This window comes from Eschrichtius robustus, chromosome 7 (assembly GCF_028021215.1).
Source record: "Eschrichtius robustus isolate mEscRob2 chromosome 7, mEscRob2.pri, whole genome shotgun sequence".
NCBI classification, from domain to species: Eukaryota; Metazoa; Chordata; class Mammalia; order Artiodactyla; family Eschrichtiidae; genus Eschrichtius; species Eschrichtius robustus.
The window spans coordinates 401,401-418,762 of record NC_090830.1 but is presented as its reverse complement, the minus strand read 5'-3'; the positions used below and the strand labels follow the sequence as shown (position 1 = coordinate 418,762).

The window sequence follows — 17,362 nt, the reverse complement described above, 5'->3', positions numbered from 1 at the left end:
TAGATACTATCTCTGTACCCTGTAATTCTCTCACTATCTGCTCTCCTAGATACTTTCCCACTCTCTTTTTTTTTCCTAATAAATAAACTCCTTTAACATGTAGAAGACACATATTCCACATATTTCCCAGGAACTCTAAGTGAAAACGCAGAAGAGAAACCAATTCTTTTTAACAGTCTAATTACCCTTAGTTTTTAAAACCCCTTGCATTTGATCATCATAACATTATCATCCCCATTTAACAGGAAACAGATCGACCTGCCACACATCACATTACTGGCAATTAAAATAGGTCTCCTGATGTCCTTTGCCCTAAATATGCTGCATCCCACCATGATTAAACTCAATACCCAAAGAAAACTCTTTGTAGAATACAATGAAGGAAGTACTCAAATGAATGCTAGTAATATATGTTTTTTAAAAATCAATTAAGTTTAGTATTTAAAGAAACAATTTTCCATCTTGTAAACAAGAAATGATCTCAAGTACGCCAAAAGAGACCACACTTTAAAAGGCAGCAGGTAATGTATTTCCTTTTTTCCCACTGTCTCCAGAGCCTTGTCTTACACCATGAAGCACTTACCTAATGGCCACCTACTACTAAATCTCAACTATACACCCACTACTAAAATCTGGGTACTTCCCATGTGAGACTTCTCCTCAGATGAAATTACTCTTTGTTTAGGCTAAGAGGTCTCAACCATATCAGGCTTGATGTCCCCCTTTCATAAAATATTTTCCATCTTCTGCTTTATCACCCTGAAATGAAATTTAAAACAATCTCCCTACAGACTTCAAACAAACCCATGTATCCTAAATAAAATATGAATGGAAAAGCGAAATGAAAATCATTTAAAATAAGATAATGTGTATTTCAATATATTAATCTTGAAACAAAACTGAACTAGAAGACATACAAGAGTAATTAGTAGCTAACCATGACAGCTATGAATGCAAAGTAGTTTGTGATGCAATTTTCCAAACTGTAAACAACTATTGATTAAGTTGTGAACAAAACAAATGTTTCTTTCGCACAACAGTTGCACGGAAACAGACGCTGGAAAATTCAGTCTCAGTTAAAACCATGGTTTATATGTAAAATGGAGGTTCCAGGTTCATATAATTACACGTATTACACAAATGTCAGGCAGGATATTCCTAAACCTTGCAGGACATGGGAACATTCTTTGTCCAGGACAGCCCATGCATTTACAAAGAGCATATATATATATATAGCATCCCTGGCCCCCACCCATCAAATGCTAGTGGTTAGCCCCAATCACTCCAACAACCCCCCAAAATGCCTCCCAACTTCCCCCTAGAGGGAACCCCCATCTGGACCCACTGCCTTAAACACAATTCAACTATCACAGTATAACGTAAAGAGCACTTGGGAAGCATGGATTAGAGTTCCAGTTCTATCACCTATGCGTTATTTGGTCATGCAGTGAGCTCTCTAAACCTCAGTTTCCAGTGTACAAAACGGGAATAAACACTACCTAGGCTCTGAGTTGTAAAAGGTTGACTCCACAAATTGTCTGTAGCACAGGGTAGGTGGTTTCCAACACTCGGCATATTGAGATGTGAAGAAGGGGGCTGTTGCAGATTGAGAGCAGCAAAAAGTGACATGAATGTGGAGGAGGTTGAAGATATAACAAGCATACAGGATGAAATTTAACACACAGCAGCCTACAGACATTTCAGAGAGCAGTCAGCAGTCCTATATATCTCAACAACCCCGAAAGCATTAGTGTATTACGATGCAGTGAAATAATATTCAGAATGATGACCCCCCAAAATAAGAAGGCAAGAAAGACATCTTTAAGAGACTTCCACTGTTCAAGGCTGAAATTTCATAAAGTTTTCATACTTAAGAGAGTGACTGTACTAAAAAACATTATTCGAACTTTTACTGGGCAATTACCCTATTCTAGACACTAGGAAAACACAAATAACTAATATACCATACCTGTCCTTAACATTTTACTAATCAGTAGATTAGGCATAGGTAAAACATAACCATTATATAAAGCAGAATGACACAAGTATTAAATAGATATTCAAGCAATAAATTATGGGGGCCTAGAGAAAATTATGAATAACTATGAAAATCAAGGACATCTTCATGGCAGAGCACACTGAAAAAGACTCTGACAGGTAGAGAATGGGGCACAAATCACTCAAGAAAAAATGAAGTCCAGGCATAGGCACTGAGGATGAAAATACAGCTTGGTTCAGAGAAAAATGGTAGGGAAAGGGTACTTTAGAGGCTGGGAGGGCAGTAAAAATTAAGACTGTAAAAAACATTTCAGGACCTGTTCATGGAGGAATCTGAATGCCATACAAGTAACTTTGAGTTTTACTGGGCAAGAGAATTTTCCAGAAAACTGGTGTTTATGTGGCATACGTGATCCCCAAATAATGTTGAATAATGGCCAAAAATAAGATTCCGAACAAATGCAAATTTTCATTAGTGAGATCCCTGAAATTAAAATATACTTTCTAAATATGGGTAAATAAGCAAAAAGAACCTATCCCAAGAGTAGAAAGCAGTTTCTGATTTCATTCCTTAAATAATGAAAATTTTATTAAATGTATTGAATCTGGGACCTTAAAAGAATTCAAGATAATCTCATATTTGCTTTTGATTTTCTCCCAAGCAAGTAGTAGAACGTTCTAAACATGTATTTAGCATGCTTTATGTCACCCCTGGAAGGCAAAAGGTAAACTGTAGTATTATCAGCCTCTTTTTACTATGGGGAAACTGAGGAACAAAAAGAATAAATTACAGTATGGTCACAAAATAAGCTGTTATATTTCCTGGGGCTTTCAACTTTCAATTAAAGGCTTGAAGTGCCCATTTCATCCTTTATTCTTCGTACCATCTGAACACTAGAATTATCTTTTATTATCGTCTTAACAGAAAAAAAAAAAAAAAGATGAGAATTAAACTTTAAGATCACTTTCTCGACTTGGTACTGCCACCAAAAAAAATTAGAGTTTAAATTCTGTCTCCTGAAATTATGATAACTGAAAGAGCTGTAAGGTGTAAGCAGTAATCCAACCTCCCCAAAAATAGACAGCTGTAAATAGCATGACAGGTCAGGAATCCTAGGCCCAACTTTTACTTTGAATATCTAGCAGGTCAGAGGTGTGTTTGTAAAACAGGCTTTGCAGATGTTGTGATGGAAAGTTGCATTAAGAGGCCCAGAACAGTGGTATCTATACACCCACTACTGCAAACTTGAAATCCAACGCTTTCCTCCTTCTGCCCCTCCCTGCACTGCACCAGTCACCAGAAGACTCCTGGTACACACAGGCCTGTGCAAAGATCCTCCCGACGTTTGCCTTGAAATGCGGTACTTTGAGGACGTCCAGGACCTCAGTGAACAGTGAGAACACCGGATGTGGCTAAACACATCTCAAAATCTCTCCTCTCCAGAATCTAGGGCCTAGTCTAGAGGGTTCTATCGGACACAGAGTTCCTGCTACTATTTTGCTTTTCACACAGGCACTGACAACCCCTATCCACACGTCCCCTTCCTCAGCCTCCGCCTCCCCCCCCCACCGCCCCCCCCCCACGCCAGGTGGACTGCCAGGACAGAAAGAGCAGGAAGAGGGAAGTGAGAGCCCAGATATCCGCGCCACAAGGCCATCCGGCGCGGGCCGGGGTACCGCCAGCCCAGCCCCCGGAGCCCAGCAACCCAGACCTGGCCTCGGCCAACGCGCCGCCGCCGCCGCCGCCGCCTATCAGCGGAGCGCAGGGGCGGGGCTGGCTGGCTCGGCGGCGGCTCCGCCGGCGGGCGGGGACGGGCGGGGGACCGACCGCAGGGCAGCTCGGGCCGCCGCGCGCAGACACGGGGCCCAGCTCCCGAGGGCGCCAGCGCGGCCCCGGGGAGCGCGAGGAGCCGGCGAGCGCGCGGCCTGCCGTTGGCGGCCTGGTCCGCCACGCTCGGCGCCCACCCGCCCCCGAGGTGGGGTCCAAGCCCCCGGGAAGATGGTGTCCTGGATCATCTCCAGAGCCGTGGTGTAAGTGCCGCTCACAGCGCCCCCGAACCCCCCACGCGAGGCCCGGGGGAAGGGTGGGGGGGCTAGGAGCCAGGAGGAGAAGGCAAGGCCGGGGCCTGGGCGGGGTGGGCTGGCCCGGCCTCGGGGCCTGCCCGGGGTCTGGGAGCCCTCGGCCTCCTCACCCTAGTCCACGTCGCTGCGGGGCTCCCTGCGTCGGCCGAGGGCCCGGCGGCTGCGGCGCGGCCGGGCTGCGTGCGGCTCGTCTGCCCTGTTCCCCGGCGCTGGGTGGGCAGGCGCGCAGGGCAGGCGGCGCGCGCTCCCCGCTCCCGCTCCCCGCGCTGCGCGGCACCGCCCTGCGGGCCCGGGAGCGGCGCGCCTGGCGGCGGCGCCCTGCGCAAGCTCCTCAGAAACTGAGCGCGGGAGGCTCCGCGATCCTCCTGAGGATGCAGTGGCAGCGCCGAGCCTTTGTATCGTGCGTTGCGGGTCTCCCAGGGCGGCTGATCACGTGTGGTAGGAGGAGAAATTTGTCTAAAAATCGAGACCGCTCCCAGCTCAGATCCCTGGGAAGGGTCTCAGGTGACCCGAGGTTTACAGCTTATCGAGAAAGGAGCTCATTATTGAATGGTGACACTCGCCTGTTCGTCCAGATCCCAGAATTTGGCGCTATCTTAGTGGAAATATTTGCAAAGGGATTGAGAGGCTGCAGGTGCCTGTTGCCTTTTTTCAAATTATCGGTTCATTGTGTTTTTACCAACAAGTGCTACAGGCTCGTAAGAAAAAAATTAGTTGAGTTGTCGTGTTTACTCTGTAAAGGTATTTGTTGGGCTACAATTTAATTTCCTCCCATCCTCCCTGACTTAACCCCCTCCTCGAAAACAAAAGTCACGAAGTAAACAATGACGTAGTTACAGCCAGGGGCCCGTGGATTCATTAATCATGATCTCTGTAGGAGTAGTATTATTTCTGTACCTTTATGAAATGTTTTTATGAGGTGGTAGGCTTCTCTGATTAGCTTTATAATGTGGGAAAAGTAACATTACCAGATTTTTAATTTATTTCTCAATGGGGAAAAAGAACTAATTTTTCCGGGTTTTTGGTTTTTTTGGTTTTTTTGGAGAGTGAATTAATCGCCTAGTAGCCCCGTTTAACCTGATTTACAGTAGTATTCAAAATGTGTCATTTGATTGTCTTAATAAGTTTTTTCTTCCTCGGTATAGTTTTTAGCTTTAAAGCTTCAGAGTGTCCCGTGTTCATCTGTACAAAACTAAAACTCAAGAAATGAAAGCATAGCAAAGATATCTTAAGATTTTTTTATTTTTTAGCCTTTTGGGGCCTTCTTTGAGTCTACAGTTTCATCACACAGACATACCGTTCCCGACCTAGAAGATGTCTATCAATTGTTGTGTCAGCACCTAGGAAAGAAATCAAGTATCCCATTAAGACTTTTTTTTTTTTTTTAATTCTCTGGGTTCCTTTAACCAGTTCTTTAACTGACAGAAAATTGTGAAGCACTTTTAGTTTTCATTACTCAAAATCAGATTTTTGTTTTTGATCATTAACTATGAGTATGAGTGTCTTTTCTAGGTGCTATCTAGAACACAAAGGTTATTAACACATAACTGATCTTAATGGAACTGCCAGTTGGAATACACTGATACCTGCAGTACAGGTCAAGTCTTCTAAGAGTTACACCCAGAGCAATAGAGTTTAGACAAGGAAGGGAATATATCTGGTTGGAGAATCAGAAAAAGCAAGGGAGATTACATTTGAGATGGGCCTTAAAGGACAGACCGAAATTCGACAGCCAGAGATGAAAAAGGAGAGGATTCCAGATAAAGGGATCACTGTGAGCCAAAGAACAGAGGAGGGAAAGCCCAGATTAGTTACCTAGGGCTAAAGAGACTGAGGAGAGAGAAAGCTGGAAAGGTAGGCTGGGGCCTGTTTTCAAGGAATTTCATGAAGAATTGATAGCTATTATTAGGCAGCAATGGCCTTGCTTTAGAAGATTCTCTCCCTGTGTGAGATGGTTGTGAATGGAGAGACTCTGAAGATGGGGAGACCACTTAAGGGGTTCCCTAACTGGAGAGAGAGTATTAAAGCCCGCAATGCTAGAACCTACAGAATTGAAAGTGTGAGGCAAAGGAAAGGGAGCAAAATAATGAGGGAAAAAAGGTCATGGGAATGTATTTATCAAGTGTCTGGAAATGTATTTCATGAGCCCTTGAACAATTAGCATATTAAAAAAGCGCACTTGTCAGGGAATATAAGCATCATTATATTTTGCCCCTACTCTCTAAGCACTGAATGTTTTCTACTCCCTTGATCACACATAACAGCACAAAGGATCAACCCCCAGGGTTTACACAAACTTGGAAACCTTTTTCACACCAGCAGATAGATTTACTACATTCTTTCTAATCTACTGGAACAGCCAGCTAGTCCTGAGCCTGAAGAAAGATCAGACAGTTGTCTCAACATGAAGGTCTGGTGGCACGTGCAAGGAACATAAGGACCCTCTTTAACCAGAGCTCCCTGTGTGCATGAGCACTTTCTCCCCAAGCCCTGGCAGACCATTTCTGGGAAGAGCAGTGACTTGGTTATCAGACCTGGATGCCAGTTAATAGTTGCATGGTCCTGGGCAACATACTAAACCTGAGCTTCATTGTTCTTGTCTTAAAATGGTTATAATATTTACCTCCTTAAAACTGTTGTGAAGATTAAATTAGTTTAACTAAAACACACCAAATGTGGTGCCTGGCATTTGTTGTGCACTTAATACGTAACATGTACATAGATTTTTTTTTTAACGAGGGAGAGGAGTAAGATGGTATAGCAAGAAGTATCACTGGACTATGATTCTCATTATTGTTATCATTGGGAACCTGGAACTTAGAACTAGCTTTGGTTGTATTAACCAGCTGAATGACCTTGAGTCAACCTGTCACTGATAGTAGACCTCCGTTTCTTACTCTGTAGAGGTAGAGGGATCTGGTAAACTCAAATCTTTTTAAGATTTTTTTGACGTGGGCAATTTTTAAAGTTTTTATTGAATTTGTTACAATATTGCTTATGTTTTATGTTTTGGTTTTTTGGCTGCGATCGAACCCGCATCCCTGCATCGGAAGGCCAAGTCTTAACCACTGGACTGCCAGTGAAGACCCTCCAAACTCTTTTGTACAGCTGTAGCATTCTGTGATGCTACGAGAGGATTTTCATTTTTTTTCCAGTCTGTTTAAAATCAACTTACCTTAATTTTACAGGCAAAATGGAAAGGTTAGTTAGCAATTATTAAGGGATAGTAATCTGAGACTACCAAATGATATTATATGTGATACAATATGTGATACCCATAACCTTACCTTTTAAAACATGATTCTTAGAGGTTGAGGGAAACCCCATTTTTCTACCTTTTCTTAATTTGTGTATACAACATAGATCGTGGTGAAGATCAGGACTAAAGACTGATTGCCTGAATTCAAATATCAGCTCTGCCATTTAGTATTGGCTATAGCCTACCCCATAAGATTAAATGTGCTCGCATACAATAATGTCCATTCTCCATCATCAGGTAGATGGTAAGTATTCAGTAACTGTTAGTAGTTGTTACTAGAACAAGGAAGCACGTATTTCGCTATAGTCCCAGCATACTGAATGTTTAAACTATTTTCAGTTTACATTTTTCTTTCTGTCTCTTTGTGTAGGTGACATACTTGTAATTAAGAGTATAGTAAAAAAATTTTTTAAAATTAATTATTTATTTTTGGCTGTGTTGGGTCTTCGTTTCTCTGCGAGGGCTTTCTCTAGTTGTGGTGAGCGGGGGCCACTCTTCATCGCGGTGTGCGGGCCTCTCACTGTCGCGGCCTCTCTTGTTGCGGAGCACAGGCTCCAGACGCGCAGGCTCAGTAGTTGTGGCTCACGGGCCCTGTTGCTCCGCGGCATGTGGGATCTTCCCAGACCAGGGCTCGAACCCGTGTCCCCTGCATTGGCAGGCAGATTCTCAACCACTGCGCCACCAGGGAAGACCATAGTAAAATATTTTTTACACTGCTGCTGTTATATGGTAAGCATCTTCTACGTTGCTCTGAAATCTTATATCTTCTGTTTGATTAGGCCAGTATTCATAATTTTCATAGCCATTCTTCCATTTTTTAATTTTCCTTTTAGATCATTTCTAATATCATTATCATAGTTAATGCTACAATGTAATTTTAGTGCTGCAATGGACATCATTTATATATACTTTTTAGTATTTCCTTAGGATAAATATCCAAGAGGAGTATTTCTGAGTCAAAGCCTATAAATATTTTTATGACCATTGATACCAATTTCCAAATTGCTGTCCAGAAGGATATTAGTATTTTTCACTGCCACCAACAATGTATGAGTACTGTCTTTATGACAGTGTAGCCAGACTAGGAGGCTTTAATTTTTTTTATACTTTCCTAATGAATATAACAGATCTCACTGGTGTTTTTGCATTTTGTTTCTTATTTGCAAGGCTTAATATTTGTTCTAATATTTACTAATTATATCACATATTGTGCAAATAATCTTTATGCACTTTACCCATTTATCTCTTGGTTAGCTGATAATTTACTTGTTTGTCTGCGCTCCTTCCATAATAAAGAAATTAGCCTTAAATCCTATCTGATGCAAGTATGTTTCTCAATCTAACCGTCCTTCTCTTTAGATATTTTACTTTTACTTATATAGAGAGTTTATAGTTTAAATGCAGTTCACAGTTCAGCTTGTTCATTTTTTACTTTGTGATTTCTTTTTCACTTCTAAATATGAAGTATTTACTCCAGATATTTGATTAGCACTACTTTGTCATATAGAATTAGATAAATTTGGAGAATTCCTTTTAAATTCCATAAATCTGCATTTCCCTTTTTACATCTTAAACACATTTTAATTTTCCTTTTACCGTAATTTTATTATCTGGCAGTACTAGTAAAACCTCAGTCTTCTTTCTTTAATTGATCCTCTTCCATTATATTTAATGGGTATCTTTAGAGTCTAAATTAACATACCTAAAAAACCATACTCCAGCAGTTTTCCCCTTTCTTTCCAACTTCGTCTGTTTTCCCTCTCTGCTAGATCTTTCTTGTCAGCATGCAAACATGCTATTGTTGCTCCCATCTTAAAAAAACAAAACAAAAACCTCTTTCAGCCTACTATACTTTTCATCTCATTTACCCATTTCTCTCCCTCTCTTTAAAGCAAAAATCTCCTCAAAAGATAGTCTATATACACTTTCTCCACTTCCTCTCCTTTGGGTCACTCGCGAACCCCTACCGTTTAGGCTTTGCCACCAACCACTCCACTAAAATTACCCTTCCGTAGGTCAGCAGTGGCCTCCACATGGCCAAACTGGTCCTCATCTGACTTATCAGCAGCTTTTGATACAATTGCTCATTCTCTCCTTGTAGTACTTTCTTCACTTGGTTTCCCAGAAACCTTGCTTTTTTTGTTTTCTTCATAACTCATTGGCCACTCCCTGCCCAGTCTCCCTTGCCACACTCCTCCACATGCCCTGAATTACTAAAATTGACGTGTCCAGGGGCTTAGTTCTCAAACCTTTTTTCTCGTCTATCTACACGCCTATGAGGACTCTTGCTAATTTATATCTGCAACCCAGACCTCTGCTGAACTCATGATCATATACATTTTTAAATGCTTACTTAACTCTACTTGGAAACATCTAGAAGTCATCTTGAACTTAAGATATCCAAAACTGAACTCCTGAATTTCCTTTTTGATCTGACTGTGGCAGCCTGCCCCAGCTCAATTAATGACAACTCAGTCCTTCAGTAGTTCAAGCCAAAAACCTTGGCATCATCCTTGATTCTTCTTTTTCTCTTGTTCCCTGCCTTGAATACTACAGTAAATCTTGTTGACTCTACCTTCAAAATATACCCAGCATCCACCCAGTTCTCACCACCTTTACTTACATTACCTTAGTCCAAGCCAGCATCATCTCTGAAATGTATTGTTACAAAAGCAACCTGTTTCTACCCTTCGTGTATGTGTTGGTTAAGATTATGACAGGATTAATGAAAAAGATCTTGAGTAATTTTTAAATCCTTGGGAACTTGGAGTGCAGTCACAATTTACTAGTGATATTTTTCTTCCTTCATATGTGCTTTAAATATTTTTAAATGGTTGTAAAATCTCAATGATGGCTAAAATTGTTTCTTTCAATTAGGTTAAGGTAGATTTTAACTTTATTTACCAGTTTTGATGAGCTCCATCATGTAAATGTTCATGAGTTGTGTCTAAGAATAGGATACTTACTGCTATTAGACCATGGGAAATAAGGAAAATAGGAGCAATGAATTTTTCAAGGAAATTGGACAAGTTAAAAATCTTAAACATGTAATTTGTTGTGAATGTCCTGAAAGAGGTCATTTTTGCTTCATTAAGACAGAAAACACATCCTAAACTATTGGGTCTTGTTTTCATTGCATAGGCCAGAACTTCCAACAAGATTCCTTTATTAGCCTTCATTTCAAAAACAATTTGCTTTTGTCCATTTTTTATCACTGCTGCTATATTAGCTATTTCTTTTTGCACTAGATTTTTTAACCCTTTTAGGGTAGAGATTTTTATATTCTCTTCTTTCAGTATAGATTTAAATGTTTAAATAGTACATTACAATAATAATAGCATAAGTGGGTAACTTAAATGTCTTAAATAAATACGATATTACTGTTGTAGTCATCATATGGAAAAAGATTACTGCTGAGTCTCTGTTAGCAGAACATGAGCTTATTTCTATATCATTGGTTATGCATTTGCCCTAAACTACCCCTTTCATAGCATTTTTTGAAGTTAAATGAAAGGTTAAAGATAAAAATTATTGTTATAAGTGTCTTTATTTTTACAAAACTGTCCGTTAAGGGTTTAAGCGTATTTACCTCTATTACTGAAGTAAATTGACCAGCTTCAGTCATGTTGGAATTACAGAGACCACTATGACTAAAAATCTGGTGAGATGGTGTACTCACTAAGATACTGCGGACAGAGACAACAGTAGCAGTTGGAATGAAATTATTTAACCATGGCTAAAGATTATTTGAAGAGCAGACTAGCTAATGTTAGAATATTATACAGCTATTCATATCGATATTCAAAGTGTTTTTTATTTCCTTTGAAGATCCTTTAAATATGTCAGGGTTTCTTACCCTAGCACTATCGACATTTTGGACTGGATAATTCCTTCTTATGGGGGCTGTCCTGTGCCTTGTAGACGGTTTAGCAGCATCCCCGGCCTCTCTTCACAAGATGCCAGTAGCACCCGCACAGGTTTAAGAGCCAAAAGTGTCTCCAGGTGTTGCCAGGCTCTCTTGGTGTGGTCCTCTACCAGATACAGTCTGCTCAGCATCCCCATCTGAAAATGGCTTTGTTGTTGACTCTTTGCTGCTTCCATGGGAGAAATTATAGGCCATAATAATATATGGAAATTCATAAACATCTTAGGATCTCGCTTAAGAATTTTCTGTATAAAATACTGTTGCTGATCAATCTGTCATAATTTTTTATTACTTATTTCAGAATTAATTTCTATTTCAGTATTTACAGAGAATTTCCCCACACTGATGAAAATCGCTGTTACAGTACACTTTGAAAATAATTTTTATAATCACATATTCTGCATATCACTCTTATAGTCCTTCTTTTCTAAATTTATGAATGAAACGTGGTTTACAAGTTAGTTTTCCTGGTCCTAGATTAGGATTTGAATACAGAGCCAAAGGTTACAAGTATGTTGCTTTCTTTACTATTAACAGTGTCATCAACTCTGCAAAAGCAGAGCTACCAAAGAAAAATTGTGAAAACAAAAGTCATAGGAAAAATCTGTACATAATAGACTTGCACTGGCCAGAAATTCAGAGTATAATTTCAGAATGTATTCAAATATATCATTGCTGAGAGCATTAATATTTTCAATAATGATATGTCCATTTTAGGAAGGAATTATTCTCACCCATAAATAAAACCAAGCAGTTTGGCTGTGGAAAATTTCCTTAACCTTTTGTCATGTCACATTTCTGAGTAATGTATTAGTTTTCTAGGGTTGCTACAACAAAGTACCACCAACTGGATAGCTTAAACAAAAGAAGAGTATTGTGTCAACAGGGTTCTTCCGTCTGCAGTCTGTGAGGGAGAACCTGTTGCATGTCTCTCTCCTAGTCTGGTGTTTTTTTGGCCTTCTTTGCATTCCTTGGCTTGTAAATCATCACCCTGATCTCTGCTTTCATCTTCACCTGGCATTCTCCCTTTGTGCCTGTCTCTGTGTCCAAATTTCCCATTTTTATAAGGATACAAGTCATACTGATTAGAGCTCACCCTAATTACCTCATTTTAACTAGATTACCTCTGTAAAGACCCAATCTCCAAATAAGGTCACCATATCTTTTTTAGGGGGACACAACAATCTCTTTTATATATCTTGAGGAAAACTAGTATATGGCAAGGAATAATTTGAGGGATTGGATTAGAAAAGTAGGGAAAAAAACTAACAAAACAGCTGTTTAATATAATTTGAGTTGTCATATGGGAGAAGGAATACTGATTTTTCTATCTTAACTGTGAAATGCAAGGCTAGAGCAATAAGTAGATGTCATAGCAAAGACAATTTTATTCAGTGTTAGGGAAAACTTTCTAACACCTGAAGTTGTTCAACATTGAGACTGACAGTCCCATGTGTGCAGTGTGCTCTCTGTCACTGGAGGCATGAAAGGGGGAGTAGAAAGCTAGTTAAAGATCTTGATTATATTACTTGTATGCTTCCTATGGAGAATCGTAGATGAAGTACTCTGAAGCATTTTGTGTTTAATAAAACTACTTAGATATTTACATGAATACATTAACCTTGTATTACAACAATATCAAGAATAATTAATAAACAGCATTGTTTAGCATTAAAAAAACAGCGTGATTATGTACAGCACTGAATAAATTATATGCTAAAGCTTCTACTAATGTGACACTTTTTCATTGTCAAAGTGTGATCAATCTTAATGGCTCCCAAAATTTGGGATGCGCTTTCACCAAAACTGTGAAGTGGATAAACTGACTTTATTCTATGAAGACACCATCACACTGATACCAAAACCAAAAATACCACCAAAAAAGAAAATTACAGGCCAATATCCTTGATGAATATAGATTCAGAAATCCTCAAGAAAATATTAGCAAACTGAATCCGATAACACATAAAAAAGAATACATACCATGACCAAGTGGGATTCATCCCAAGTTCACAAGGATGGTTCAACATACGCAAATCAATCAATGTAATGTACCACATTAACAAAAGAAAAGTCAAAAACCACATGATCATCTCAATAGATGCAGAAAAAGCACTTGACAAAATTCAGCATCCATTCATGATAAAAACTCTTACCAAAGTGGGTATAAGAGAGAACATATCTCAACATAATAAAAGCCATTTATGACAAACCCACAGCCAGTATAATACTCAATGGTGGGCTTCCCCGGTGGCACGGTGGTTGAGAATCCACCTGCCAATGCAGGGGACACGGGTTCGATCCCTGGTCCGGGAAGATCCCACATGCTGCGGAGCAACTAAGCTCGTGTGCCACAACTACTGAGCCTGTGCTCTAGAGCCCGTGAGCCACAACTACTGAGCCCACGTGCCGCAACTACTGAAGCCCGCGCGCCTAGAGCCCGTGCTCCACAACGAGAGAAGCCACTGCAATGAGAAGCCCGCGCACCGCGACAAAGAGTAGCCCCCGCTCGCCGCAACTAGAGAAAGCCCGCACGCAGCAACGAAGACCCAACACAGCCAAAAATAAATAAATAAATTAAATTAATTTATTAAAAAAAAAATACTCAATGGTGAGAAGCTGAAAGCCTTCCCACTAAAATCTGGAACAAGATAAGGATGCCCACTCTCGCCACTTCTATTCAACATAGTGTTGGAAGTCCTAGCCACAGCAGTCAGACTAGAAAAGCAAATAAAAGGGATTTCCCTGGTGGTCCAGTGGTTAAGGCTCCATGCTGCCAATGCAGGGAGCCCAGGTTCCATCCCTGGTCAGGGAACTAGATCCTGCGTGCCGCAACTAAGACCCGGTGCAGCCAAATAAATAATTTTTTTTTTTTAATTGGAAGGGAAGAGGTAAAATTGTCACTATATGCAGATGACATGATACTATATATAGAAAACTCTAAGGACTCCACACAAAAACTACTAAATCTAATAAATGAATTCAGCAAAGTAGTAGGATACAAGATTAACATTCAGAAATCGGTTGCGTTTTGTTTTACTAACAATGAAATGTCAGAAAGGGAATGTAAAAAAACAGTACCTTTTAAAATCGCACCAAAAAAAAAAAAATACCTAGGAATAAAACCTGACCAAGGAGGTGAAAGATTTACACGCTGAGAACTATAAAACATTAAAAATGGATCAACTGATTATTTTTCTTTAACATTTGAGAGTCCCTCAAGAACAACGAGCAGTAGATATCCATGAGTGCTGACTTAAAGAATATGGGAATAGAAGAGAACAAACTTAGTGATATTTGCCTGATGGGTGTCATTACGGCCATGATCAGTTCTTCTCTGCTTTGTGCCTGTGTTTTCTATGGGAACACTGACCAATCTCACTATTGCTGAACAAACTTCCCAGTTGTTCATTTGATGTTTGTTTATTTGCATTATATTTTTTAATCATTAATTTTTATCAACCTTAGTTTCTATTTCTGATTTTCTGAAATATGGGGCCTTTCACTTTTCACTTTGTAAACCTAGGCTAATTTTGCCAATATAAATGATAATGGTTTTAAGGTGTTTAATGGATCATGAATGTATAGGACAAAGTGTTCTCTAAAGATATGCCTCTCGGTCCATATAAAAGAGACTTGCTAGTGTATAAATCTTAAACAATCTAAAAATATTAAAGTGTTAAATAAAACTATATGAGAAACGTGGTCTGAAAGCTTTGTGTAAAGATATTGTGAAAGGATATCTGGTCGTCTCCTTGCGAAGTAAAAGTTTCAAATATGCAAGTTAGAAATAAACTTTCCCCCCCCCCACAAAGTTTATGCATTGTTATTATGATTAAATATTTTTTAGGAACTTCTAAACTCTACATCTTGTTTTGTTTTATATGGTAAATAAATGTGATGCAAATACTACTTTATTTCAGTCGGTCTTTTCTAAGTTTAAGAAATTAACTGTACTGTCCATGGATAGGGGATTAAGAGATACAAACTATGTATAAAATAAGTAAACTGCAAGGATATATTGTACAACAGAGAATATAGCCAATATTTTATAATTGTGAATGTGGGTATAACCTTTGAAAACCGTAAATCACTGTGTTGTACACCTGAATCTTACATAATATTATCCATCAACTTTACCTCAAAAATAAATAAATAAATTTTTTAAAAGAAATTAAATGTACTGTCTTCCAGTAACTCTGTACCCAATTACCTTAAATGTTTGCTGGTGACAAATTCTTGTAGTGCTTTAACTAAAATAACTCACCTAAAAGTAAGATGAGTTCAACATAGCTGGTAAACCATTTTAAGAGTAACAGTTATAATAAAAAGAGACCTTGATTACCTTGAATGACTGAGAAGTATAAAGGAAATGCTGAAAATCATATAACCTGTAAGCTAAAAATGGCACTGCCTATCTAAATATGTGATGAGAGGAGGAACTGCACGAGGAAGGAAAGCGTTCAGTTTCTTCCTTTGAAGAATTCAGTTTTGGTCCCCCACTTCAAAGTATGTCATCACTGGCTCTTTTCCTCTCTTTTATGCTTTCCTCACCTTTTTGTCTAGTTTTACTCTTTTTCCCTTCACTCTCAGTAAAGGTGAGGAGAGAATGGAATGGTCTCTGTCATGTGCAGAGATACAGTAATTTAAAAGCGTATAAATATAATCTATAGTCTCCACACCAACAGAGAAAAAAAGAGGCTAAAGGGATATAAAAGACCAAAATAAAGGGGACAAGGTGTGGGAGACATATGGACCAAAAAAGATAGTAGAAATGGGTTCAAAAATATCAATAGAGACAATAAATGTAAATAGATTACATTTTTCTGTTAAAAGACAGACTGTAACACTGGGAAAAAACCTATAAAGTTATAAAATGTGATTGAAAGATAAAAGATCTATATAAATGGATAGCTCATATTAATGGATCAATATTAGTTGATGATTATCAGTTCTTCCCAAATAGATCTATGAATTCTCTGGAATTCCAACAGGATTTTTTTGTGTTTGTTTCATGTAACTTGATAGACTATCTATAGTTCATAGGAAAGAACAAAAGCTCAGGAATCAATAAGATAGCAGCAAAGAACAGGGAAGGAAAACTTCTCCTGTTATATATCAAGATTAATTATAATGTTGTAGTGATTGAGACAGTGTAGTACTGTATTGGTGCAGTGCTTGACAATAGACTTAAGGAAACACAATCAAGAATCCAGAAACTAAATGAGGCATATAAGGAAATCTGATATGACAGAAGTAGTATTCAAAATCAGTGGGCAGGGATGGATAAATAAATAGTGTTGTGACAACTTGGTTATCTCTCAGAAAAAAGAATGAGACTACAGCCTTACTTCACAGCAAACTCAAAAATAAATTATCAGTGGATTACCTGCCCAAATGTGAAAACTGTAACATTTATAATATAACAGTATAGGTACTGCTGTTATCCCCACTTTGCCAATGCGAAATGCAAGGGTTAAAGATATGAAATAACTTGCCCAAGGTGGTAACATACTAAGTGGCAGAGCTAAGTGGCAGGTTGGTTCTAGAACCAGACCTTAACCAATGTGCTATACCACCTCCCTGTGTTACAATTTACACCTGTTATTTTATTAATTTTAAATCAGCATTTTTGGGATAGAATTTACATATAATAATTTCAGTGAGTTTTGTCAAATAGTACACTCAGGTATCACCACCCCTATCGAGTTTCATTTTACATTCTCAACAATGGTAATTGATTTTCACTACATTGGCAATAAATTTGTCTGCCAATCTATGTTAAAAAGAAATATCTAATTATATTAAATATCCTTTTCAGGATATAGAATTATTAAAACTCCATTTAGAAACTCATACTGCTATTTTCTCAATTCCTCAATAGCTCGAGGGCAGGGAAGGAAGGTATGATGGAATAAGCCAGTACTAGAATTGTGGCCCAATGAGGGCAAAAATTGCACAGTTTCGTAACATATGTAACTAACAAAGTATGATAGAAGGTGTAAGAATTCTTTAAAATCAATAAGAAAATACTCAGTCTAAAAGAAGAATGTACAAATGAACCAGTGGCAACTAGACATGGAAAAAGATGCACAAAA

The 17,362-nt window shown here is 39.0% G+C and overlaps 2 protein-coding genes across 6 annotated transcripts in view; one reads left to right on the top strand and one right to left on the bottom strand.

Annotated features, from left to right (window-relative positions):
* JMJD1C (jumonji domain containing 1C) overlaps positions 1-4,284 on the bottom strand; it is a 314,961-nt gene extending 310,677 nt beyond the window's left edge. For 3 of the 4 annotated variants that reach the window (XM_068547462.1, XM_068547463.1, XM_068547464.1), the window contains exon 1: positions 4,191-4,284. The gene's annotated coding sequence lies outside the window, so the exon portion shown is untranslated. The remainder of the gene's footprint in view (positions 1-4,190) is intronic. The other variant, XM_068547461.1, reaches the window with a different exon arrangement.
* Positions 3,858-17,362, top strand: part of REEP3 (receptor accessory protein 3) — a 97,818-nt gene continuing 84,313 nt past the window's right edge. The window contains exon 1 of one of the 2 annotated variants that reach the window (XM_068547467.1): positions 3,858-4,029. In XM_068547467.1, the coding sequence (XP_068403568.1) occupies positions 3,998-4,029 (32 nt within the window). In that variant the 5' untranslated portion in view covers positions 3,858-3,997. The remainder of the gene's footprint in view (positions 4,030-17,362) is intronic. The other variant, XM_068547468.1, reaches the window with a different exon arrangement.